Source organism: Vicugna pacos, chromosome 1 (genome assembly GCF_048564905.1).
Source record: "Vicugna pacos chromosome 1, VicPac4, whole genome shotgun sequence".
In the NCBI taxonomy this organism is placed as follows: domain Eukaryota; kingdom Metazoa; phylum Chordata; class Mammalia; order Artiodactyla; family Camelidae; genus Vicugna; species Vicugna pacos.
The window spans coordinates 68,158,051-68,185,084 of NC_132987.1; the positions used below are offsets into that span (position 1 = coordinate 68,158,051).

Below are 27,034 nucleotides of genomic sequence, written 5' to 3' on the forward strand. Positions count from 1 at the left end.
TTGTTCCTTTTCCCTTCCTGTCCCAGGGCTCATTTCTATCTAAATCGCTTAACATTCCCCCCTCTAGTCATAGGACCCCAAGTCTTTGGGATGTAGAGGGCGATGACAGCCCTAATTACATCCTACTCATTGGCAAAATTAAATGGTTAAATTAATGACAAAATTAAATATTGGCAAAATTACATGGTAAAAGAGCTCTTTAATTAGCTGAAAGGAAATTATGTACTTACATAAATACTCAAACATAGGGAAAATTGGCTAAAATAAATTTCAGGTTCACATTATCTAAAAAGATTCAGTACTGGTATTGGTATTGAAGCTAGCTTAAGCTTGTTGGTTTAATTAATACAAACATGCCTTTAGAGACATCAGTGCTAAGTATAATAGTTCAGTTGTGCCTAGGCTTCCTAGAGGTCAAGCAAAACTTTATTATACCTGTTACAAATTTGTCAACAAAAAAGGTAACAATATAAAAGAACTTCCAAAAGTAAACCAAAAAAGAGATTTGGGGTAAACTCTATAGGAGTTTTCTTTTGAAAATATCTACCTAAAAGTGTCTCTCCAAATTCTGGTACTTAAAACTTAAAACTAAGTTAAAAAGTTCACTGACTATCTGTGTCATTTATAAAATATTAAAACATTAATTACTGGGAAGATCTAAGTTTATCTACCTTAGCTTTAGGAAAGAAAAAAACAAAAACATAAGTTTCCAGTGAGGAAACGGTGATATGACAACCAGTTCACTATTGCTTGCTTCTTGGTTTTTACCAGAGATTTAAGGTTTTTGAGGGTTAAAATGATAATATATGTAATTAAAGCTCCCAAAATAAGTATTTCATATACAGTAGGAAAGTAAGATGTATGTTTTCAGTAAGAGTTTCATTAAAAAAAAAACTATGAAAAAAAGAAAAAGGTTTCATACATAATGAGGATTTTAAATATCTAACAAATTCAAAAAGTTCTCTGTAGCCCCAGCTATAAGATGGTTTATAGAAAACCTGACACATCTCAGATATTAGGATGATTTAATATGTTAAGTTAAATATAATCAGTCATAATTCTAGTAATTACAAACAAATCTGTATCAATTACAGATGTTTAACCATGCCTTTTAAGTCTTTTTGTTGTTACAGACTGTTAAGTTGTTACAAAGGTGATTCATCTTTAAAAAAAATTCATCAGAAGTCAGTGAAAACAGTGGGTTACAATAGTCCCACATGAAATGATGGCCCATACCCGCAGCACGCTGGACACAAAAACAAAAGGCTGTCCTGCCCCTGGGGCCCCTAGATCAGGCCATTCAGAGATTTTTTACTCCCTGATACGCAGAATCTACACCCCTACCCAGCCTGAAGTCGTTTCAGAAGGCGGACCATCATCCCTTTACAACCCCATAAAAAGATGATGGGAGTAAAATCTCTGAGGGGGGAATAAGACAGGAAGGGGGCAGGGCACAGACATTCAAAGAATAACACAGTAATTAACACCAGAATGGTGAAAGATTCAACTCCCAGCAGGCCTTGAGTCTCAAAATGGTGGGAGATTTGACTTCTAGTAGATCTTGACTTCTATTATACAACCATTGTAACATGTTAGCAAGGTGAATAACATGCCCACAGGTGCCAAGACAGTCCCAAGGCTGCAGCCCCCTCTCTCTCCCTCTTCGGACATGGCCACACTGTCTAAGGAATGTGTGCCTACTTTTACTCAACTCTGGGCACCCAACCCCCACACCTCATGGCCTTTCTCGTGCCTCTTGATGGATCTCTAAATAACTCTACCTATACTGAAACAAACAAACAGAAAAGATGATTGGTCCCCAGTATGAGCTGAGGTCTCAGTAAGACAGGCCTGGGGATGGATGTACACCAATAGAATATACATATTTTATATGTATGTATATCATATTATATATGTAGATATTATATATATATATATTTTATACTATATATGCATGCATATATTAGATGATATACACATTATATATATAATATCTATACACAGACATGTGTATATATAATATATATGATATACACATATATAATATACATATTATATGCCTCTATATTAAACAATACATATCTATTATATAATATACATATTGAATATATACATATCCATGCACAGACATGTGTATATATAATATATGTTATATTTTTATATATATATCCATGCAATGACATGCACATAGAGATACACACATAAAATATACATAGTATACATATATACTATATTATATATGTATACATACACAAATATTATATGATACACATATTATATATATATATACACATATATACACATATCCATACACAGACACGAGTATATAAAATAAATATATATATATTCAAACCTGACATGTATGGATATACACATATATAATATACATACTATATAAGTATAGATATTATATATGTCTATATAAGTATATAATGCATACTATACATATGACATATATACATATTCATACACAGACCTGTGTAATTATGTACCCTCATATAATAGACACATGATATAAGTGCAGATCCATTCCGAGACCTGTGCATGGATATGCACACAATTAAGACACATGACAAGGGTGCATTTTGCGGCCAACCACAAGCATGTGTGTGGAGAGGCAACCCGGCTCATAGACTCATGATAAGGGTGCACTGGGCCTCCACCCCCAGGCCTGGGCCTTGCGGGGCACCCCGTCTCATAGAGACATGACACGGGGTGCGCCTACACCCCAATATTTATTAATATTAATAAATTAGTATTAAAACAGTTTGGCAGGGGCCCTAAAAGAGATAAGACTTGAACCAGGAGACACTGAAGAAAGAGGTTTATCTAACAGGGATCCATAGTCCCCTAGGGCGATGGAAGAGTCTCACCGGAGTGTTGCTTGGAAAGAAGCTGCAGATCGCTAAGAGGTTCACAAGAATATGTGGCTCCCATCCGTGAACCAGATCTCATCAAGGTTTTCCAGGGGTTGGTCGGTGAGATCTGTTCTAGCTCCTAGAGAAATGGATAGGGTCTCATGACATAGATGAAAGGGAAGAGACTCCTCTGGTAATGCTAATAGTGTAGCAGGATTGAGTGTCCCACAAACAGAGACAGTGATATCTGGGTTTTCCAGTAAGAATGCCTGCTATTTAAGAAGCTGAGCATCTGAGAGCCAGAAATGTCCCTTGCCTTTTAAAAGGTCAGAAAGTTGATGGTTAGTGTATGCTTGTATAGGGGCCCCCAGAGTTAGCTTAAAAGCTTCCTCCAGGAGAGTGGAGAGGGCTCCCTACACTCTTAGGCAGGAAGGCCAGCCTCAAGCAGTGGGATCTAGCTGTGTGAAGAGGTATCCCATAGGCTGTTAGGTAGGACCCAGCCATTGGGTGAGGACCCCCAGGGCTATTCCTCCTCTCTCATGAACAGAGAACTGGAAGGGCCTTGTGGGATCTGGAAGCCCCAAGGCTGGGGATCTTACTAGGAGATTTTTTTAATTCTTCCATTGCTTCCTGTTGGAAAGTTCCCCACCGGAGAGGTATTGTGTCATCTTTGTCCCTTAAGCATCATATAGATGTTGGGCTATAGTCCCATAGTAAGGATCCAAAGCCTACAGGAAACTGTTAGTCCGAGAAATGCCCTGAGCTGTTTTCAAGTAGTGGGATTAGGGAGTTGTAAGATTCCCTGACTTCATTCAGGGGAAAGGCTTACAGTTTCCAGCAGTCAGAACAACACCTACACAAGTTACCTCTTGTGTGACCATTTTGGTTTTGGACCTGGAAACTCTATATCCCCGCTTGGCCAAGAAGTGAAGACTTTGGATTGCATGTTGAATGGCCTGTTCTTGAGTAAGGGAGCAGATAAATAAGTTATATATTGTTTTTGATTAGGGAGCCAGGTAGGATCTCTGAGGGAGATGACAACCTGAGCAGCTGTCTTTGCTTGCCCTGCAATAACTTGATCCTAGACAGCAGGATTAATTTTATTCTCCAAGGCCTCTGGGTCTGGAAGTTTTTCTCCTTCCCCAGCGAGCAGTAAGAGTTATAAAGAGGTGAAAGTTTGGGGACTTTCTCCCAGGATAACTCAGGTTCTCAACTTGTAAAGAACGTCTTGGCCTCAAGGGGGGCTAGGATATTCTGGCATGCATGAGAGTGTGCACATGTGCGTTCGTCCCATAAACAGCAAAGGAGGGGGGGAAGCAAAGGATCTTAAGGTCGGTTTACCTGTGACTCCCATGACGGTAGAGAATCTAGAAGAGAAGGGTCCGGAGAAGGAAGTTAGGACAGAGTAGGTGGTCCCAGTATCTAAAAAAGAGCGATTGTCCTACCTGCCACATCCATTTGTACCCGTGGCTCCAGCCCAGTGATGAAGATCTCTTGCGTTGTGGCTGACCGGAGGGGGCTTCTTTAGTCCTGGCCGCAGGCCGGTTATCCCCCTTGTGAGATTTGGCTCAAGGGACAAAGGGCCACCCAATGACCTTGCTTGTTACAAACAAAACAGGCAGATCTTGAAGGTTTGTCCTTATGGGGAGCTTTCTTGGCCCACTGACCAGGTCAGTGGCAGATGTTGTATTTATCATCAGGCTTGTCTCAGGCTGCTGGGGGCCAAGGACTTAGGGACGGTGGCTGCCCTTGAAGGGCTGTAATCACTTGGGCCTGCCTGGCCTCTTTCCTTCTCCTGAGCCTCGGCCTCTTGTACCTGATCTCAAAAAAAAACCCAAAAAAAACCCAAAACTACTACTCAGGGATAAAAAAGAATAAAATAATGCCATTTGCAGCAATGTAGATGGACCTGAAGATAGTTATTCTAAGAGAAGTAAGCTAGAAAGAGAGTGAAAAATACCATATGATATCACTCATATGCGGAATCTAAAAAAGAAAAGAAAGAAAAAAGAGAACATTAATGAACTCATCTACAAAACAGAAACAGACTCACAGACATAGAGACAAATTATTTTATGGCTATAGGGGAAAGGAGGTTGGAAGGGATAAATTTGGGAATTTGAGATTTGCAAAGGTTAACCACTATATACAAAAATAAAAAACAGATTTCTTATGTATAGCACAAGGAGCTATATTCAATCTCTTGTAATAACCTTTAATGAAAAAGAATATGAAAACTAAAATATGTATATGTACGTATGACAGAGACATTATGCTGTACACCAGAAATTGACATACTGTAAATGACTATACTTCAATTAAAAAAAAAGACTCAGTGCTAACGTTGCCACCTTTATGTAGCTTCCCCCAAACCCCAAACAGGGTGAGGCTTCATCTTCCAGTGCTGTCATAGCACCAAAAGCATTGACCACCCTATAGCAGTAATTTTTTGCAACTTTGCTTCCCACAGTTGTGAGTTCATTGAGGGCACAGGTCTTTACATGGTCATTCTGAATCTCTGAAGTACCTGGTATGTGAAAGCTTAATAAAATGATTCCTAAATGACTAAATCTATCCATTTATTACATAAATTTACTGCCTACTAGGAAATAGGTGTTGAAGATTCTGAGATAATTGCTACAGTTCACTGAATGGTGGAGAAAACAGACACAAAAACAAACAAAAAATACACTATAATGGCGTGATAATATTTTTCTGTCTGTGGGTATGGCTACATTCCCCACTTTCTGTTCCTTCTTCCCAGAATGTTTCTTGTCCCTGCCCCCCATTTTATCACTGCTGACTCATCATCTCAGGTCTCAGCTAGAATGTCCCCCCTACAGAAAGATGACTTTTCCTCACTTCATTAGACAAATTATCTAAAGTAGCCAATCGCCAGCCCCCTTGATAAACATATTAGGAGATGCTGACTGACAGACATGTCAAATGTGATCAGATACACCCACACGATTGTCTCACAGAGAGTGCAGTGGCCACTTGCTGGAGTTGCGCTCTCTCTCCCTTGCTGGCTTGGAGGAAGCAAGTGGCAAAGACCACAGGTAGCCTCTTAGAGCTGAGGGGCTGAGGGTGGCTTCCAGTCCACAGCAAGCAAGAAACCAATTCCTTCATTCCTACAACTGCAAGAAACTGAATTCTGCCAACAACCTGAGTAAGATGAGAAGCGTTTTCCACCCCCTCCCCCCACTGAATCTCAGATAAGACCATGGTCTCAGTCAAAATCATGACTGCGTTTGTGAGGCCCTCAGAGGAGCCACTTAAGCCGCTCCCAGATGTCTAAGCACAGAAACGGAGACAAAAATAAATGTGTATTACCACCCAGTTTGTGGTAATAGTGCTGCACAGCAAGAAACGACTAATAGGCAATCTTTATGAACTTAGGTTGGGAAGGGGTGCTGGTTAATGATACAGTTTCATCAAAATCAAAGTTATACTTTGCCCTGTTATGGAGACAGTACTCCATGGGTCTCATGCTTCTGCTTGTCTTGCAAGGAGGGGAGCTGTTGCCCTTTCTTTTGTTTGTGTAGGAAACAAACTTGAACAATAGAGAGAGTGGGTGTCTCTGGAACCAGGGGCAGGTTTGCTTGCAGCCTTAGAAGTCAGAGATCGTGTCTCCCTTTGAGCAAAGGGCAGGCTTTCTCACTGTCCATTATTGAAGAGTTGGATTTCCTGGACTCCCTGTTCCTTTCCTGTGATGTGACCCAGTGTGTAGCTGTCACCTGGCCTTCTTCACATCACCCTGTGGGAATTGGGGCTCAGGGAACTTGTGCGAAAATGCTAATACTTGGCCACTTCTGCTGTAGGTAATAAATGATCCTTCATCTCTGACCCAGCAGTTTGCTAGCCTCTACCAGCATTCATGGAACTGTGGCAGGCAAACAGGGCAACATCTCAGACCTTTCAGACTTCTGGAAATGCTATAGAGAATTGTGTACAGCACCTATTTATCTGTGGAATTTGGAAAGCCTATTTTTTGCAGAGGCAGAAATATAAATATGATACAACGTTACTGCTGAACCTAGGACCAGACAAGTGAGAATTGAAGTCTTGCAATTCTCCTCTCCTGGCATTTGGTGTCACTCCTTCCCTACCAGCTCAACTACCTGCCCTTCCTTGCTAAAGTCTCCACACCTGGGGTTAGTTAGACATGAAAAATGGCTAAGAGTACCTTTCTCATGGAGGAACTTCAGAAAGCACTAACTTAGTTGTTGCTTGTGACATCACCAGGGCTGTCATTGCACCCACAGAATGCCTACATGGACCATTTGTAGCTCGTGTCCTCAAAGCACCATACAATAACATATTTACTGTAGTTATGAAAAAGCACAATACAGTCATCACTGCAACTCTTGCTGCCTACTAATTTAGCAATTATAGCAACAACAGAGAGCACCAGAGGCTTAAAATAGTTAAGTATTGCTGGTTAAAATTGTAACTGGGAAGCAAAAACTTGATAACAAACCTCAGAGTTGCCTCTGTAAAACTGATGGTTGAATTCATCTTTCATTATTGAGCCTCCACAGTCTACCTACTCTCAATTTCATCTCTAATGCCAGCTCTCTAAAATTGTGTTTTTCTCAGGGGAAGTGAGTTACTGCAATTTTTCCTTGGGTAGAATGGGAAACATTAAATGACAGTGTTTTATATGCCTACTTTTCCTTTCACTAAGATAGGCCATCCCACAAGTCTAAAGGCATTTAGGCTAGGTAAGCAAAGTAAAGCATCATGTTAACATAAAAATCAGTAGTTGATCTGAAAGCTTACTTACTCACAAATTAAAAGGAAGAAGAAAAAGTAACACACACTTGTGGGTTAGCTGTACCATTCATTCTGAGACAAGCAGAGAGTTGAGTTGCTGGATATAAATGACTAAATATTTCACTTTGGAAAGGAATGCCCTTTAGTCTTTTCTTCAAGGGCAGGAGAATATTCCATCCCAAAGAAGCAGTTATTGAAAGAGTTGAAGACTCCCAGTGCTCAGGGAGGAAACCTAGGGCTTGTTTATACCTTGAACACAGCAGGTTAAAGGAAGTGTAGGTGGGGCACAGTGTGGTCACTGCAAGTCTGTCTTCACTGAAGCAGGGAAGGACAGTAAGCAAGAAGAATCTTTTCTCGGTTGCAGACTGAAACTGTTGTTTCAGTCTTTTGGTCTATGCTCTGTGTTTACAGCTGATCACAATTCTCGTAACTGCCTAACCTCTCTTGGCTATTTTTATCTTTTCTTCCTTGTTCATTTCCTAGACCAAAAAGTTCAGTAGCACAATTAAATACAGAACAATGATTAATTTAAAAATAAGAAATATTTACCTTACACTTAGACAAATTAAGTGAGAGCACAGACCTTAGAGGGAGAAGACGTGGAGACTTAGGGCTGTTACGTATACATTATGTGACCTTGAACAATCACGTCCATCTCTGAACCTCAATTTTCTCATCTATAAATGTAGATAATCCGTTCAACTGTTATTGAACCCAAGTTTGTGTGCCTGACACACAGTGACGCCAAACAAACCAAAATGTCATTGTTTGGTACAGAGAAAGGTTTATTGCAGGGACCAAGCAAGGAGAACGAGCATCTCAAGCTCAAAAGACCTGAACTCTGGGCTTCAGAGAAGAGTTTTTAGAAGCAAATTTGCAGGGAGCACTGCAGGATGTGGGCTTTCTTTTTTTTAATTTTTTATTGGTTGGTGGTACGGTAACAGGGTGGTGTTCCAGTAATCTCGATCATCAGCCTTCTGGTTCTAATCAGTCTGGGGGCCAGGTGCTTGTACTCAGACTGAAGTTATCAACCCCCTCCTGGGTGGGGGCCTTACTTCCTGTAACCAAGCCCAGATATGTATCAGATTGTTATGTACGCCTTCAGGAAGGGCTAGGAGTCCTGTAACCCTATTGTTCTAATCACTAACTGTTTGAATCTGTCCTCTGGGACTCAGCAGAAATCTAGGTGGAGGAAGCCTTTTTCCTACAAACAAGAAACCGGGGACATGGAAAGTCTTTAGTACCCGGGAGGGCCTCAAAGGGTCCTGCTTGTGTTCACACCTATGGTAGAGATTAGTTGATGGTTCACAAACTCAACTGTCCTATGTATTTGGAAAGTATTGGAGCTGAAGATTATGTTGCCATTTCAATTGAATATTCATTCTAAGTGGGCACATTTTTAAAAATCTGGCTTCTCTATTAATTATCAGCACCAATAAAAGAGCTATTAGGCAGTACTAAAAGGGAAAATAAACTTGAACAATATTTTCTCTTTGTTTCTCTGCTTATTTAAGGTAAGAGAGATCTTTCTATGGAAAAAAAAAGTACTTCTAGATTCTTGGCAGCAACAGGCCAAAATTAAGCTTTTGGGGACCAATTTGTCTAAGTAAAAAGCATTTATGCCGTGTCTACCATGTGCTAAAACTACTGTTGGGGGAACCAAAATGAGTATGACAAGAGGACCACACATCTTCTAGGAAGTCCCAATATCTATTTATGACAAAATGACTGTTTTTCTTAAAAGCAAGGAAGTGACCTAAACCCTAAGAATAAAACTTTCCACATTACCTAAAAGTGTAGTGAGAGAGGATATTAAATAATTAAATTCAATTTCTACCCCATAAAGCAGTGTTTTCCAAACTGCATGTAGCAAGCTGCAACCAGCAGTTTTCCTTGGTCCTCAGGTGCAGATAACTGACTTAATTGTCCTTCTCTGTCCATGACACATTGTTGTCATTGGTCCTTGCAAGGGCACTTTATTTATTTCATTTATCTCCATTCTCTACCCTCACTTGCCTCTCCTTATAGGCATCCATTCTGTTTAAAGCAAATCATTTCACACATATGTGTCCTTACATATGTTTGTGTTCTTGTACCCCTTCTTTAAATTTATGCAAATAGTATTAGGCTATGTAGCTATTCTCTTTCTGACTTTTCCCCACTATCTACACTACTTAAAGAATGTGTCCATGTTACTATGTTGTCAACTTCTTCTAATTTGGACCCTGTACTCCACATTTCCCTCTCCACCTCCCCAGTGATGAATGCCCAGATTGCCTCCAGTTCCCTGTTACATGAATATGCTGTGACAATGAACCCCATACATGTTCCTTTGTGGACATGCCGGAAAGTTCTTTAGAATATAGATCCAGGAATAAAATTGCTAAGTCATAGGATATGCACCTATTCTTAAATCAACTGGATACTGCCTAACTGCCTTCGAAAATGGCAAGACCAGTCTGCATTCCCAAGGATTCCTGCATACTCACCGGTACTTGGCATTATCCAGTTTTCTAATTTCAGTCTAATGGGTATAAGGTGATAACCTCTTTGTTTTACTTTCCATTTTTATGACTGTACTCTTGAAACATCTCTTTTTGTGCATGTTGACCTTGAGTTTTCTCTTCTATATATTCTACACATTCTCCTGTCTTAAATAAGCAGAGAAACAAACAAAAAAATGAATATTTCTGCTTCTATATATTGTCTGTTCACATCTCTTCTCTATTTTTCTACTGGGGTTGCAATTCTCTTATTGTTACTTTCTACAATTTCCTTAAATATTCTAGACATTAATCCTTTGTTGGATTTAGATATTTCAAATACCTTATATCATTTTGTCATCTATTTGTTAACTTTGTCTACAGTATCTGTTACAGGACACGGAAGCATATTAAAATTTTTAAGAGTTTATTTAAGCAAAAATTGATTCTAACCAGACAGCACCACACCAGAAGTGGTTAGGAAAGTTTCATCAATGAGAAGAGGCTTTTATAGAAAAAGGTGGGAGACCGGAAAGCCTAGTTAGCAGCTTGTGATTGGTTGCCTTTAGCATTTTGATTTTGTAACCTTGAGGCATTGATAGGCTTAAATTTTGGTTTGCATATGTAGGTTGCCATGGCATTAGGGCCACCTCAGTCTAATGGCCTCCTTATTTTGTTACAGATCCCCAATGTGTTGGCGACCCCCTCAATGGGTCTTTTGCTCAGAGTCACAAATGCCAATCAAATGAAACTGTGTCTAGTATAGCAGATTAGAAAGTGTATTAACTGATCAAGGGATACAGAAAAGAGAGCGCATACTCTATACCTTCTCCCCCAGGGGAGGGAAGTAAAGGAATTTTAAAGGGTCAGGAGCTCTAGGAAAGGGGCGAAGATTTCCAGGGGTAGCTGGGGCATGTGCAGTCTTCCATGCTTCCTTGCACACTGCATGAATTGTGCCTAGCAAAGTGCAAGTCTCTCCCTGGGTAGAGACTGAGCATAGTAATGCAGCAAAGGTAACTTTTGGACTCTTCCAGGCTTCATCTGCACAGAAAATGTTCCTGTGGTCAAGGCAGAGCCGATTCAGGTTGGTTGACCATTGCACATCTGTTGAAGCACAGCTGTAAAACATTTTTGCAAATACCAGGTGCTTTGAAATAAACACAAAGATAAATCAAGGCAAGGATACTTTAGCTTGCAGGGGCAGGTATGGGTGACAGTTTAATTAACTTAATACATCCTTTGTAAATCCTTAAGCCTTTATTTTCATGAAATTAACTTCATCAGTTTTTTAACTTACAATTTGTGCTTTTGAAATGTTGTCAAATAGGTTGTTCCCCGTCCCTTGGTACAAAGATAATTTCCTCTACTCTCTTCTATTAATTTATTTTTTTTCCAATTTGTTTTCTTTTCCCCATTGATTTGTTGAACTGTGTTTATTGCATATTACATTTCCAAGTGATGTTGATGTTGCTAGCTCAAGAAGCACTGTTTGAGTAGCAAGATATTGAACAATGGGAGTGAACAGCTAGTTGAAAGAATAGTGGATAAGGGTGAATTTAGGAGAATGTAAGGGCAGTGTGTTGTATTGTTAAACATAGCAATCCAAAATGAAGTAAAAAATCATGCTTATCAGTAGTTTTTAGATGACAAAATGGGGACAGTCTTAGTAAATTGGAAGACACACAGCACCAGTTCACAGACGCACCTCAGGATTTCCTGAGCTAAATCTCTGAAATTCGAAAGCAGACTTCCTAGATGGTACTGAAAGTTTGATTACCCCTAATATCTATCCCTAGGCAGCTATTTTAACAATGTCCAGAAGTCCTGCTTTAAAAAATTAGTTTATTCTTCCTCCAAAAATTCTCTGCAGGAAAAAACTCAATGGTTATATCCTTTCTATTGCGAATAACGTAGGCACCAATCTACTTATCTACCTAGGTAGGTAGGTAGGTATTAACTGAATTTGCGAAATGACAAGGAAAGGCACTTTTCAGATTTACTAACCAGTATATTTGTCCAATGATTGGACATTCCCTACTGAAATCAATCAGTTGGAGGGAGCTATAAACACCAATTAGCTGAGGATTTAAAGCGTGTGGGATGAGGCATGAATAGTTAGGGAATACCCCCTCTCCCCCAAAACTTGTAGACTGGAGAGTTTAAAAGTCTTCGCTACTCTTTTAACTGGATCAGCGATGGAGGGGAGGGGGGACAATAAGAAGGCAGATAATGTGGAGCATAAAACATGGGAAATGAATCTGTTACTCAAGAGGAACTGACTTTCACCAGTGGTTTCTCTTCTTCAGCGTAGGCAAGTCTTTTCACCTTCTTGGGCTTCGGTTTTTGACATTCGTAGTGGGCGTAGGGTGCGAGATCTCTGAGCTGCCTTACTACTTTCATTCTTTGCTGATTTCCAAGCCCGCCGCACTTCCATCTCGCCTCTGCTTCTGCGCCGGAGTCGCCCCGGTCTTGGTACCTAACTTTTAGGTAGCCTCTTCCGCGCACGCGCGCCTTTTCCCAGTCCCTTCTTTTCCTCTCCCCCGCCCCATTTGTCAGAGGGAGGAAGGACTTCCTGTTTTTTGGAGTCCCTGCCGGAAGTGACTGCAGGCGAATCGGCAATTACCGAGAGTTTAGGGTGTCAGTGCTAGTTGCTGCTTTCGGCGCCAAAAATGCCGGGTCTGGCGGCCGTCAGCCCTGCCCCGTCTGAGTCGCAGGAGAAGAAGCCGCTGAAGCCCTGCTGCGCCTGCCCGGAAACCAAGAAGGCGCGCGATGCGTGGTCAGTGCGCAGTTGGGGAGGGGGCGGCCGCAGGCTCCGCGCGCTGCCTCGGGCGCCTCTGCCCCGCGACCTCGCTTTGCGGTGCGGTGCTCTTGAGGGTTACAGGGCCCGCTAGGCTTCGCAGTCGGCTGTCTGTTGAGTGAGTCCCTAGCTCAGTCCAGGAGAGAGGTCAGATTGGCTCGGGCTCGCGTCATCCACTCATTCCTTCCTGCAGAGGGTTTTTTTGAGCATCTGTTACGGGTCAAGTAATGCCTTAGGTACGAAGACGTAGAAATGGGTAAAGATGCTACTTGATTTAGAGATGCTTGAAGTTAATGGAGGCATATACACCAATGATTGCTATACCACGTGGTATGGACTATGATACAAGATTTAGCAAGATCAAAGAGTAAAAGTTTTCTGTTAATTTCTCCCCAAATTTAAACATAGTAGGACGCGGGGTACGTTTCTTAACGATACAGAAGACCCCCTCTACAACTCCCTCCTTTGTGTAGATGAGTTAAAAATCAACCAGGCTATGACGTAGGTGACTTTAAGTGTTCAGAACAGTATATCTAGATTACCATCAACCCGCAAAAGGTTTTTTCTTACTATATAGAGTCTCTTATGTGAAACAAATCTTAGAAGGAATCTTCAGATAATGTGAATGTACTTTCTCCAGCCCCTTTTTGTCCTCACATAAAAAGTAAAGAAATCGTAAGTGACATAGTGGGGGAATAAGAGTTGTGAGAGCTCAGTGCTTTTTATTAATACTCAATACTTTGCAATAACACTCTGAAGGGAGAACTGAGACCAAAATCTGATATGCTTCCACAGTGACAGTAAGTGCTTACTGAACCTTTATATAGTATCGTATCATGATTAAGAGCCTGGGATCCAGTGTCAAGGTTTGAAACCCAGTCCACCAACTTTGTGACCTTGAGCAAATTATTGAACATATCTGCCTCATGTCTATAAAATGGGCCTAATAACAGTAGTGCCTCCAGGATTACTGTAAAGCTTACTACTGTAAGCAACATCACGTGCCTAGCACAGTGTTTACAGCCTTCAATAAATGATCAGGGAGGGGCTAGCTGTTTTCATAAGGAGCTTGCTATCCCAGGCGGACAGCCCTTGAGCTGTTGAAGGATGTGTAAGTTTTAGACGGAAGGAAAACCTACCCTTTAACTACTTCTGCATCAATTGCCTCTCACCACTGTGGCTTCTCCCCAAATATCTATAGTCAAGAGTCGGTATTTTCTTGTAATTGAATCTGGCTTAACTTGATTCTTTGATAAAATTACATTTTCAGGCCCCAGAAATAAGTCTTTCCTTTGTAAGTTTTATAAGTAAGAAGTTCTTTGATTATCATGAGTGGGGCTCATCAGGCTGCTCTTGGTTGCCAGGTGTTTTTTGCTATTTGTGTTGGGAGTCGTGTGATTAAAAGTAGAATTATTTAGCTGTATTTAAATGTAGGGCAGAGTCAAAAATTTAATTCCTCTACGATAGGCAAAAAATTAAGCTCTTCTTTCTGTTCTTCATTTAACGTTAATCTTTTATTCAGTCTATTTCATTATATAGCAGTATTATTCCTTGGATATTGTCTAAAGCTAATATTTGATATGCATAATTATTTCTTCTAATCAGACCCCCCCTGCCCCCCAACTAGTTTTCTGTGGAACATCTTCTAGGGCAAGGAAATATCAGAAGAGCAATAAAAATAAAGCCATTTGGTATAATAGCATTTTTTAAAACTCAGCTACATTCCATCAGACCCATCATTCCTCATCACTCTCATGCATGCTTATTTGCTACTAATGTGCTTAATGCCTATCAAGTTTGTTTGTTAGATGACAAGTACCTTTTGTTTTATAGCATCATTGAGAAAGGAGAAGAGCACTGTGGACACCTAATTGAGGCCCACAAGGAGTGCATGAGAGCCCTGGGATTTAAGATATGAAATGGTGAGCATGGTACTTTCTGATTGGGAAGGTGATAACATAAGCTAATTGCTTCAACTCTCTATTGCTTTACAGATTTAGAAGTCACTGGGCAGCATTCTGTCGGAAAGGTCATTCACTTGGCTACTCTAACATGCTTAAGTATCACTAAAAAAATAACTTCAGTTTCTAATGTAGGGAGGAAGGGATGCTAATAAATTGAGAGGTATTCAGTGGATTTGGGAAGGGGAGAATTTAGCTTTCAGGAAACAGCTTGACAAAAGTCTTGAGTTATGTTAGAGACAGAAGGAATCATGGGTTAGGAAGTTCAAAATATTCAGTGGTCTGACTTAAAGGAACTAAAAGGGCAGTGTCCTCTTTTTTTGTTTATAATTCTGTGCTTCAGTAAGTGCGTTTAAATATGGAATAGGCAGCTCATGGAAGCACTGCTTTCTGCAAAACAAAATGGAATTGTTGCTATTTCTTTTGTATCACGCTTTATTCTAATAACTTTAGACCATTTTTTGAGGAACTTTGAATTCAAACTTTAATGCTAAAAGGGACCTTAAGTGATGTGTATACAAAAGTACCACAAATAAATGATTTTCTTTTGTTTGGAACCTCTAACTTCATGTAGCAACTTGACTCTCTCCCTCACTTCATTCAGGTCTCTTCTCAAGTCTCCAAATTAGAGAGGCTTTCCCTCAACATTCCATCTGAAAGAGCACCCCTTCCCTGTCACTCGGTCCCAGCACTGTCCAGTAGAGCTTTCCCTGCTAAAATGCCCCACACTGTGCTCTGCAGTAGGTGGCACTAGCCATGGTGGCTCCGGAGCCCTTGAAATGTGGCTGGTAAAACTGAGGGACTGAGTTTTTTGGTTTATTTAATTTTCATTTTTAATAGCCACATGTAGCTAGTGGTTACTCTACACCATTGCCTGTGTGTTTTGTATTTATTTTATCATCTACATTGCTTTAATCCAACTAGAATGTACGTTCTGAGATAGTAGGAATTTTCTGTTTCACTCACTGTTATATCTCCAGGACCTGCAACAGTGCCTGGCACATAATAGGTGCTCAATAGGACGTTGTTAATTAAATAAATAAGTAAATGAGGAAACTGAGTCCTAGAGGTATGAAGTGACTCCCGAGTGGGTAAGCCAGGTTAGAACGGGAACCCGTGACCCCAGACAGACTCCCTCCGCTTGGTACCCCCACTCCCGGAGCACCCGCACCGCCCCACCACCTTGAACTTAGTAATAGCTGAGAGAGAATGCCAGAGCTGCACACCAGTGTGAGAGTAGCAGAGAGCCTGGCTTCTTTCCCTCTCACCTCTTTCCTGCCTCTGGAATTTCACATGTGACCCGTCTTCCTCACTGAGTTGTGCAAAAGGAGGGATAAGGAACCTGTCCCCAGCTGATAAGAAGTATCACTGCATAGTGGAAAACAGTCTAGGCTGCAAGGCCTGAGGCTTCATGTTGGTTCTCCTGCTGTCTAGTTTAGCACGCGTTTTACTTCAGCTACATTTAACATTCATCAAGACATTAATCCTGTCTGGATTTCACTTTTTCATTTATAAAAAGGGAACTATAATTTGTGATTTTTATATGTGGTATGATAGATCTGTGTATACAAGATATACTTAAGTGTCTTTTAGATTAGATTGTTACTTAAAGAGATCCCAAGGTGAATCATTTTGTAAAACAAGTAAATATGGTTGTGGGGAGGTGGACTTAAAAAGTTTAAGTATTCCTACTGATTATTTCAGAGACATAGAATCTGAACATTTGTGCATGATTTCCTTGTTCCTAATCTAACTTTCTTCCTAAGCAGTTGTATAAGCTGTTGCTTAGGGTTGAGCCTGCCTTGATAAAACAGGGAACTTTTTTTAAATGCTAATTTTAGGATCATCAAAAGTTTCTTGGGACATTATGTGGACCACAAAGGTGGTACAATTATTGATACAAGTAGCATATATTCACCAGGACCAGAAGATAATCATGGTTTTCTTTACGTCGTTGGGACAGCGAGAGTGATTCCTAGGTACTTCATTTGTGTATAAGTGAAAATGCAGGAGCTTTGGACTTAAAAGACCTGATATTTAACTGACTGTGTGGTCTAAGGCAAGTCATTAATTTTCTAAACCTTTGTTTCCTCACATGTAAAGGAGAGATAATAATACATGACCAAATTACTTCATAGAGTCATCATGATGATTAAATGATGTATTATGAATTGGCTTTGTAAACTGTCAGAGAGAAACCAGAACAGAATAGCCGTATCTTGGGAGTTACAGGTAGCAGACATTCTATTTAAGTGTGTTTAATATATGTCCTGATCATGTATTTTTGAATCTTGGTTACAAAAAGAAGAAACCACCCAGGACCTTTCTAAGAATTCAAAATGTCATATCTTTATTTTCAGCATACTACTACTTTTGGAAAAGGAACAAGTGTTTGGACCTGCACTGGTCCCAGGTGTCCTATTTTCCCAACCCCCATGGGGAAATGGAGGGACGGTGAGGTCGAAAAAAAACTTGATCAAGTTTAGAACAGATAAGTGGTAGAGTTAAAACTAGAATCTAGATCTTTTTAACTCTCCAGATTGCAAGTGCTTTACATTTCATTCCTTGCACTTAATGAGATTTTATTGCCAACATATTCATATTTAGGATTACACATAGTCTTGAACTTCAATCCTAAAACTTTATTATGGATGCTAATTGCAAACACCTGTTGTTGAAATGCATAGATGTACGTAACCAGGTCAGTGGCTGTAGGGTAAAATCCAACATACTATCTACACTGTTACAAGATAAATTTAACTAAACTGATACCTCTTAGACTATTAGACAACATTATTCTGAGGGTAGCTTCAAAGGAAGAAGATTTTGCGATCTTAGAACTTCCCAGTAATGATCATGAAAATTCCTTAATTCATAAACCTCTGTAGATTTCAATATTATTTTCTAAATAAGATAGATCTTAATTGTACCTTGAATCCAGTAAATTGGACTTAATATGGAAGTAAGCTACATTCAGCCACAGGTCTACTTTATAATCACCTGAGGAATGTTTTCAGATTTCACAGGCCTGGGTCCCACTCTGAACCTGTTGATTCAGAAACCCCTAGATAATTTTCAAGTGCCCTTTCTTTAAGAACCACTGGCTTAAGCTGAAGAAGTAGCAGCAATAATGCTAAATATAAACTATCTATAAAGATTTAATAGGAGCAAAAGCAGAGACTGGAAAACGACTCCTAAGGAAGAATAGGTGTATGATGGTGGTGATTTTAGACACTTCTATCTTATGACTGCTTCTTTTACTGAAAAAGAAACTAGAGGAACCTAGAACCTGCTTAGAAATGCAAAGAGGAAAGGGCAGCTAGTATCTTCTCCCTTTAGGAGCCGGGAGGAACCAGGAGAACCCAGTTGAGGGCTAAAATAATTGAAAGAAATTAAAGGACTAGCACTGAGTGGTGGTGTGATACCCAGGCTATTTATTAAGTTTAATTGAATGTAATAGTTGGTTAAAGTATGCTTAAAATATGCTGATTTCACACACATGCACACACACACAACTGATGATGTATGAAAATACGATCTTGAGAGTCAAGGAAAAGGGTCATTACTGCTATTTGAACATTTATTCATTCAATAGATATCTATTGTTTAAGGCTGTAGAAAATGCCAAGACGAGAAGAGACAGGGTCTCTTCTGTCAAGGACTTTATACCCAGAGGCTTTCAGCAGGTAGCCCCTCCTGACTTTAGTCAGTAACAAAAGAGCAATACTATAGAGTGCTGTTTTCTTGAAATGTTGAGTGCCTTCAGTTTTGGTTATCTTTAAATGTATTCTTTGAGCCTTTTAGAGGAGAGAGAATTTATATGTTTATGTTTATATTGTTGATGAGGCTTATCTTTTCTAAACCAAATGCAGGGAATAGCTAGGGTGAGGGGAGAATTTACATTAGACTTGAAGAGATGGCTCCCCAAATTACTGTTACCTTTCTAGCATGTTGTTCCCGTCTTCTGGGACAGGGACTGGGGGTGGAGGTGGGTGCATGCTGTCTGGAGAGAAGCCTGGTACTGACTGACTAGACCAGCAACCTTATCCTCTACTACTCTTGTCTTTTTGATCTTTCCAAATGAATTTCAAAAGGGTTACCCTTACTTTGCCCTTGAGGTTGAGTGAGTAACTTTCCACAGGAAATGCCTCTTGTACAGAGCTGACCTTCTGCTCCACTTCGTGGATCTTTGCCAAACATACTTGAATCAGTAGGGAGTGTTCGCAAGTCTCTTCTCTTGAATATCTGTAAAAATAAACTGCCCTAGCCTTTTGGGGGAGATATTTTTGAGAAAATAAATAATTACATAGTTTTTACTTCAACAAAGACTTCTAAAGATTAAACATTGTAATGGATTGAAGTTTCTGTGATGTGTTTAGTTAAAACTAGAATTTTAAAATGCAGATCTTTTGTTTCAAGACTGGTTTAGAATGATTGTGGCAGTTAGTTAATAGTACTTGGCTGAGGCATTCATTTCTAGTATCATAATTCACTGACTCCATAGGTCTGGCATTATGCTTGAAACCTGACTTTCTAAAATATGTGTTTTTCTCTAGGTGGTCTGCTCTGAGAACGAATGATTCCTGAGAAATGAAGATTTAGTAACTTTGGGAGTTCTTTGATGAACTTTGATAAATAAAAAAGTATTTATAATTTATTTAAAAAAAAATCCCTGGTCGGAAATCTTCAGGTGTGTTTCTTTTTGTGTTCCTCACATCCTCATGTGGCGTTTATTTGTTTATTTGTCTTAAAGGATATCCATGGGTTCCGCATCTGCAGGTTCAACCAACCTTGGATCAAAAATGTCTGGGGAGGGGATTCCAGAAAGTTCCAAAGAGTAAAACTTGAGTTTGCTGCTTTCTCCACTATTTGCAAATCACTTACATTGTATTTACAACTATTAACATAACACTTACATTGTATTAGGTATAAGGAATCTAGAGATGGTTTAAAGTATATGGGAGGGTGTGGTTAGGTTACATAGAAATATCACACCATTTAATATAAGTGACTTGAGCAAGCGCAGATTTTGGTATTTACAGGGGATCCTGGAACCAATCGCCTAGAGTACCGAGAGACATCTGTAGTATAAACAAATCTTATAATACAAATTTCTTATGTTCTTGTGTCATTCTGAGAACTTGGGATTTTTTTTAAGGAGAAAGAAGATAACTGATCTCATCCAATGAAATCTTAGGTACGTGGAAGTAAGAAAATAACCCTTTATCAATTTAGAATGAATATGTAGTCAAATCATCTCATTCAAGGTTTTGTTTTTTATTTTTAACTTTATTAAAGGCAAGAACTGGACAAGCCTTCCATTTTAATATTTTAAATCAGTATTGTTGTTCTTTACTAGTTCTGTCTTTTGGGAAAGTAATTTGTTTAGATTTTGAACCACATCAGGGTGCCTTGGCTTGGAAGATCTCAACCGTCTGGCGTGATTAATGTGTAGATGGTTACACATCATAAGTTTAATGCCTAGGGGCCAAACAGTTCTCATTAATTAGAAGCTGGCCCAGGCCAGAGGCTGGATTTGTACAAATAAGTCACTAATAGCTCAACGCTATGCTGTAGTGACACCTGGAGTAGAACATACAGTGCGGTTCACTTCCTGCAACCCCGTGGTCCTAGTAGCTGCGGATGGGCTAGGAGGCAATTGGTTGTATTCTGTCTTTAAGTAAATTGAGTTTTAAATCTCATCAACAAAAGCAACTGAGGAACATAAATAAGAGAATTATGTAGGGTTCATGTGTTACTGTACGATTGGAACGCTGCCTCTTATAAAGGAGCTGAACTAAATTATTCCTTAGGATTCCTTCCTAGTTAACAGCATGGCTTTGAGGTGTGACACAGCAGCTGGCTGTGTGATCCCAAGCAGATCAACCCCTCTGGGTCTGCTTTTCTCATCTAAAAGAAAACTGGGATAGTAGTAATGCCTAACTTACAAGATTGTGAGTATGCATTAAAATGGTGCACATAAAGCATTTGGCACAGTTTCTAGCATTTAGTATTATTAACATTCACTAATTCTTTGATTCTATATTCTTATTTTCACTTTAATATTTGTTTGGATATAGTTTTAGTTTAGTAAGCACTTTATAGTTTTCAGAGCATTTTTCTAGGGTGAAGAATAGAATCTCCCTAGGACGGATGATATGAACCAACCTCCCACCCAATACAAATCCCTGGCAGATGGTTATCTAGATTCTGCTTGAATATGTCCTGGGACTACAAAAAGGAAAGAAAAAATCCCTAACCTTATCACCCAATGTTAATTTTTGATGTATGTTTTTCCAGACTTCTCTTATGCATTTATACACTTCTTAAAACAAAAAATAATTATTTTTCTATGCTTCATATTTTTAATGAGATCATAATTGCCTTTTCCTCTAATATATTTTACCACCTGTGAGTATAGTTCTATAGTATGCTTTGTATTGGCTGTGTATAAATGCATCCCATGGCTTACTATAATTTAACCAATTCCTTATCTGTACATTCAGTCACTAAACTAATGTTAGCCTCTTCAGCATGTGGTGTTGGGAAAGTTGGACAGCTATGTGTAAATCAGTGAAGTTAGACCACTCCCTCAAACCATACACAAAAATAAACTCAAAATGGCTTAAAGACTTAAACATAAGACAAGACACTATAAGCCTCTTAGAAGAAAACATAGGCAAAACATTCTCTGATGTAAATCTTGGCAATGTTCTCCTAGGGCAGTCTATCCAGGCAATAGAAATAAAAGCAAAAATAAACAAATGGGACCTAATTAAACTTACAAGCTTTTGCACAGCAAAAGAAAAGAAACAAAACGAAAAGACAACCTACAGAATGGGAGAAAATACTTGCAAACAATGCAACTGACAAGGGCTTAATCTCCAGAATATACAAACAGCTCAAACAACAAAAAAATAGCCCAATCCATATATCCAGAAGGAACCTTACTTCAAAAAGACACCTGCACCCCAATGTTCATAGCAGCATTATTTACAATAGCCAAGACATGGAAACGGCCTAAGTGTCCATCAACAGATGACTGGATAAAGGAGATATGGTATATTTATACAATGTGATACTATTCAGCCATAAAACCCGACAACATAATGCCATTTGCAGCAACCTGGATGTTCCTGGAAAATGTCTAAGTGAAGTAAGCCAGAAAGAAAAAAATACCATATGATATCACTTCTATGTGGAATTGGGGGGAAAAAACCCATTAACTTATTTACAAAACAGAAACAGACTCAGACATAGAAAACAAAATTGTGGTTACCAGGGGGGAAAAAGGGAGGGTGGAGGGATAAGTTGGGGGTTTGGGATTTGTAGATACTAACTACTACATATAAAATAGATAAATAGCAAGGTCCTACTGTATAGCACAGAGAACTATAGTCAATACCTTGTAAAAGCCTATAATGAAAAAATATGAAAAGGAATAGAGATATATATAAAACTGAATCACTATGCTCTACACAAAAAATTAACACATTGTTAACCTATTAAACACTTCAATTAAAAAATCTGAAAAAAAAGTTTTATAGAATGTCTGCTGTATGTTAGATACCATTCTAGTAGTTGAGTGTCAGTCTTAAACAGGATACACACCATATACCTAAATTATTTCTGATTTTTGAAGTATATATTTTGTTTTGTTGGTTGGTTTTATGGAAACATAAGGAAGAAAGGAAAACAATCACCTGAAATCCCACCAGTCTACCATAGGACCACTTTTTGGTGACCTTGTCATTTATCTCTTTCTGTATGTATGTACAGTTTTTTGGGGGCTACTTCATGATAACACAGCAGTGGAAGTTTCCATAGGAAAGTCTTTACAAGTGTCTTTACTAACTATTTAACTAAGGGTAGGCCAGAGTTTTCAAGGCTTTGGATGAGTACCACCTGACTGATACCTAGAAAGGTGGTGTCCACTTGTACATTAATACCTGAGGGTGCCTATTTCCTAAAACTCATAGGAAGGTTAATTTTTTCAACCTTTGCCAGTTTAATATGCTTCCCTGATTTGTAAAGGCATTAAAGCACCCTTCTTGACATCTGCCATAGTTAAATCTCACAAGACCCTCTGCCCATCCTTCCCTAGCGTGTAAGCCTTCCCAAAGATTGTGTGTGGCATTTTGGTACTAATAAAATAGATACCACCACAGTAACTGAAAAATGAAAAACTTAGCTTCCTAATAGGTGATCACATTCTGACATACCTCTTTGCTAAGCCCCTGCTATTCACAGGGGGCTCCCCAAACTCAATACAGATGCATTCACACTATTTTTTTCTAATTAGTTCCTTTTGTCTAAGCTTGAAATATTTGACTTAAAGGTTAATGAGAACAAGACCATGTCCCTAGGCAAGGTCTACCTTAGGATAAGTACACCTTCCACAGGTCAGGTGTGATGCTGGCAGAGAAACTATCATCTCCACTTTACAGGTGAGTACAGGCACTCAGGTCAAGGAAAATGCTCTGGTCAAGTATCTGGTGACCTGGGGTGTGAGTCTTGGTCATTAGAGTTCAAGTCCAAAAGCCCACTGTTCCTTCCTGTACTAAGTGTCTAATATAAACATGTATTCATAGTTATAAATCTGTTTATTCATTCAATACATATTTAGTGAAGGCTTATTAAGTGCAAGGATCTGCCATAAGTATTGAGTATTCATGTGTGAATCAGACATGCACCCTGTCCTTGAGATGAGAGGCTGTTTGACCCAACATTTACTGAGGACATATAGTAAATGCCTACTATGTGCTAAGGAATGAACAAAGATAAGTAAGACATGGACCCTCTCAAAGATCTTATTTTCTGGTGGATATATGTGTATAAACTATGAAAATGTAAAGTTGAATATTCAGTGCTATGATGAAGATGCCAAGATGTTTTCCTGAAAAGACTGCATATATGACTATACCCAGTGTTTCCTCCTTTAGCTATTAAATACTGCTAGATGGTAGTTCCATCTGGGTTGATTATGGTGCTTTTGACAGCTAAGTACTACAAACTCCTCATCAAGGGAAACACATAACTGGAAGTCCAGGGTCAGGGCAAGCTCTAGATGCAGTGAAAGCAGAGGCTCAGTGATGCCATCCAAGACTCAAGTTATTTCCATGTCAGAGCTCTCTTCCAGGACTGATGAAGCCAATCATAGGCTCTCTTGTTCAAGTTCAGCAGAAGAGAGAGAAACCATTCCTAAGGCATGAAGTTTCCTCCACTACTTTTTTTTTTTAGTCTGATTGAGCCAAATTAGATTATGTGTATTTTTATGGAACAATAATTGCCAGCAGAGTACCTTATTCTGATTGGCTTAAACAGGATTCCTCCTTGGATCCATGTGTAGGTTAGATATCAGAACAAAACTGGAATTCCGTTACAAGGAGGAAGAGGTAAATGGTAAATGGATATTGGGTAGACGGCCAACTTAGCACTAAATCATCTTGTTCACTTAAGAACAAAGTCATCCTGAATGGTCAAGCTGAGTTTAGAGGAGCAGTCCTCTCAGTTTACTCAGACTTTTGCGAGAAAATTACTGGTAAAACAACAAGTTGTCTAGTGTTCAGTTTTCATAGACTAACACAATCGGCAGATGTTCAGAGAACTGTTTGCTGGAGAGTAGTCCTTAAGGAGACCTGAATCTGAATGCATTCAGCTGCAAATATCAGAATACCCAACTACAGTGGCTTAAGCAATAAATGTAATTTATTTCCTGTCGTAAAGCCTGGAGGTTGGACGTCCCAGGTTTGAAACAATGGCTCAGTGATACTTTCGAGTACCAGGGCTTGTTCTATTTTTCTGTTCTTTACCCTTCTCATCCTTAGGCCTGTTCTACCTCACAGCTGTGGTAACTTCAAGCACTACATCGTCACATAACTATATTTAAGCCAAGATGAAACGTAGCAGGCCTCCTTACCATCTCTGTCGGGGAGAATACTTTTCCCCAGGTGCTCCCCAACACACATCCTCGTATGTCTCATTGGTCACATGCCCATTCTTAAACCCACTGCCATCGAGGAGAATAAGATATCATGCTTGGCCTTGACCAGTCTTATTTCAGGCCCTGGCAACTGGGAGAGAAGCCCACCCTCCTTTACATAGTGCCCAAGCAAAATCAGAGTTCCATAAACTGGGGAAAGGGGAGAAATGGCTATAGGATAAGGAATCAGCAGTGTCTGCCTAAGGTCAGCTTGGAGGTACGTTTCCAAAGCCTAGAATCATGTCTCTGTTCTATTTTAATAACTCTATTAGGAAAGTGTTTCTCAAACTACATGTGGTGAATAATCACTTTAATTTTTTCCAATGTACAGACTAATACTAGGAAAATGAAATTTAAAAAAATATACTCTAGAAAAACCCACCATACACTGTCCAAGCCCATAGTTTCATTAAATTCAAAGGCCATAAGTTTCTCTGCCAAATTGTATAAAAATATCTATGTTCTCTCAATTTCTGTCCATATCTCATTATGGACCAGTAACAGCTCTCAGAGCAGCTGTGGTCCAGGACAGTTTAGCTGGCTGACTTCACAATCTGACCCCAGCTGGCCTCTCCTGCCTCATGCCCTGCTGCTCCTTTTGCTTCACCTACAACTTGTTCTCTGTTACCAGCGTATGCCATGTATTTTTGTTTTACTTCTGGATTTGACTTCACATTTTGTTCTCGCTTCTTGGAATGCCCTCCCCTAGCTGGGGAACACCTACTCATCTTTTTAGACCAGCTTAAATGTCACCTTCCCTGTGATGTTTTCCTGAATTCTTTGCTCCCCCATCAGTGCTTCCTTTAAACCCCATCATATCTCATGGCTCTGGTAGCTTCAACATTACACCATCACACAACTGTATTCAAGCCAGGATGAAAGGGAGCAGGCCTCCTTGCCATTTCTACCAGGGAGTATACTTTTCCCAGAAGCTCACACACACACATCCTCTTATGTCTTATTGGTCACCTGCCCAATAAGTATAGTTGTTTTTTTGGGTTGTAGTTCATTCTGCGTCAGCCTCCCTCACAAGACCAAAAGTTCCTTGAAGGTGATAGATAATTCTTGCTCATCTTCATATCCCCTGTTCCTGGCACACTTTCTTTGCCCTATATAGATGCTTATTGAATTGAATCAACTCAACAAATGATGGGACTTTTATTCTGCACAAATACTTTCTACTGGGCTTCTGCCTGCATATTTGTGGCTTTTCTTACAAGAACATACCATTTTGACACACACATTTTTCTTTCCTCTTCTATCCAAACTGGTTTTAAAAACAAACAAGACACAACTTTCCATTGCTGTATTCCCACCCAAGGTCCTATCCCACAGGCATCAATGTCACTGTCACTGCAAGTAGCATGAGGGGTTTGTGCACCTATAATGCTACCCAACAGCATACGCAAGTCTCCTGTAGCAGTGAATGCGCCTGCATATGGACATGTGTAAACTCCCCAAGGTGCCTAGCAAGGCGGCGCAGCGCGGAGAACACACAGTCGAGAGTCACCATCACCTAAGCTTTAGCCCCTATTCACATACTAGCTCTGTTGCCTTGGGGAAGTTCCTTCACCTCTCTGAGCTTGTTTCTTCTATTAAAAAAAAAAAGGTATCATGGGAAGATATGCAGAAACAATAACTGCTTGATAAATGTTAGTACTTGCTGCTCCGACAAGCACATATGTGGACTGACAAAGAAGGCAGGCTGAGAACAACACTCAGTGGGCCTGCCTGTCTCTTTAAGGGGTCAGGGCCAGCCCACTGGCCAGGCTTGCTGAGAAAGATGACCTGCTTTGAAATTCTATCTTGGGCAGAGCCTTGGTTGCTTCTTGGTTCCTGTGCTTCTGATTTCCTTGCTCACAGCTGGCAGGGACAGCCTCTGACAGCTCAGGGGGTGCATGACTAAGGTGGAGGGATGAGCAGCTGCTGCCTGCTAAAGTGGATGGGGAGGCAGGCAGGTGATGTAAAAGCAGCACGTGGAAATCCCCGAAGTCCACTGCTGAAATGTCGTCACTGATTCAAATTGCTGTTGTGGAGAAGAGGGGAGGTCCTCCAGGCCCTCTCTAGCTCTTTTCCTTTACTGTTGATTTTTCCTCTTCAATTTTAGAAAGAAGAGAATAAGATGCACATTTGTTGGTCAGGTGATTGTAAGTAAATAAGAAAGAAATAGTAGCTTC

The 27,034-nt window shown here is 39.8% G+C and overlaps 1 protein-coding gene and 1 long non-coding RNA gene across 3 annotated transcripts; one reads left to right on the forward strand and one right to left on the reverse strand.

Annotated features, from left to right (window-relative positions):
- Positions 1–10,527: 10,527 nt before the first annotated feature.
- LOC140697324 (uncharacterized) lies at positions 10,528–12,668 on the reverse strand. Of its 2 annotated transcripts, none has more exons than XR_012074252.1 (2): positions 12,398–12,668; positions 10,528–11,235 (listed from the first exon to the last, which is right to left on the reverse strand). It is a non-coding gene; the product is annotated as an uncharacterized lncRNA (long non-coding RNA). The 2 variants fall into 2 exon arrangements; XR_012074250.1 differs by having other exon boundaries at positions 10,528–11,264.
- Positions 12,663–19,558, forward strand: COX17 (cytochrome c oxidase copper chaperone COX17). Its single transcript, XM_006210330.4, has 3 exons — positions 12,663–12,893; positions 14,748–14,836; positions 19,432–19,558. Exons 1-2 carry the CDS (start codon positions 12,787–12,789, stop codon positions 14,830–14,832), a joined length of 192 nt encoding a protein of 63 aa, XP_006210392.1. The 5' UTR covers positions 12,663–12,786; the 3' UTR covers positions 14,833–14,836; positions 19,432–19,558.
- The last annotated feature ends 7,476 nt before the right edge of the window (positions 19,559–27,034 follow it).

Bases quoted from the DNA above. Each gene is read 5' to 3' on its own strand.
- COX17 (XM_006210330.4), top strand. From the start codon at position 12,787: ATGCCGGGTCTGGCGGCCGTCAGCCCTGCCCCGTCTGAGTCGCAGGAG. The intron at 12,894-14,747 runs GTCAGTGCGCAG...TTTGTTTTATAG, and splicing joins AAGAAGGCGCGCGATGCGTG to CATCATTGAGAAAGGAGAAG.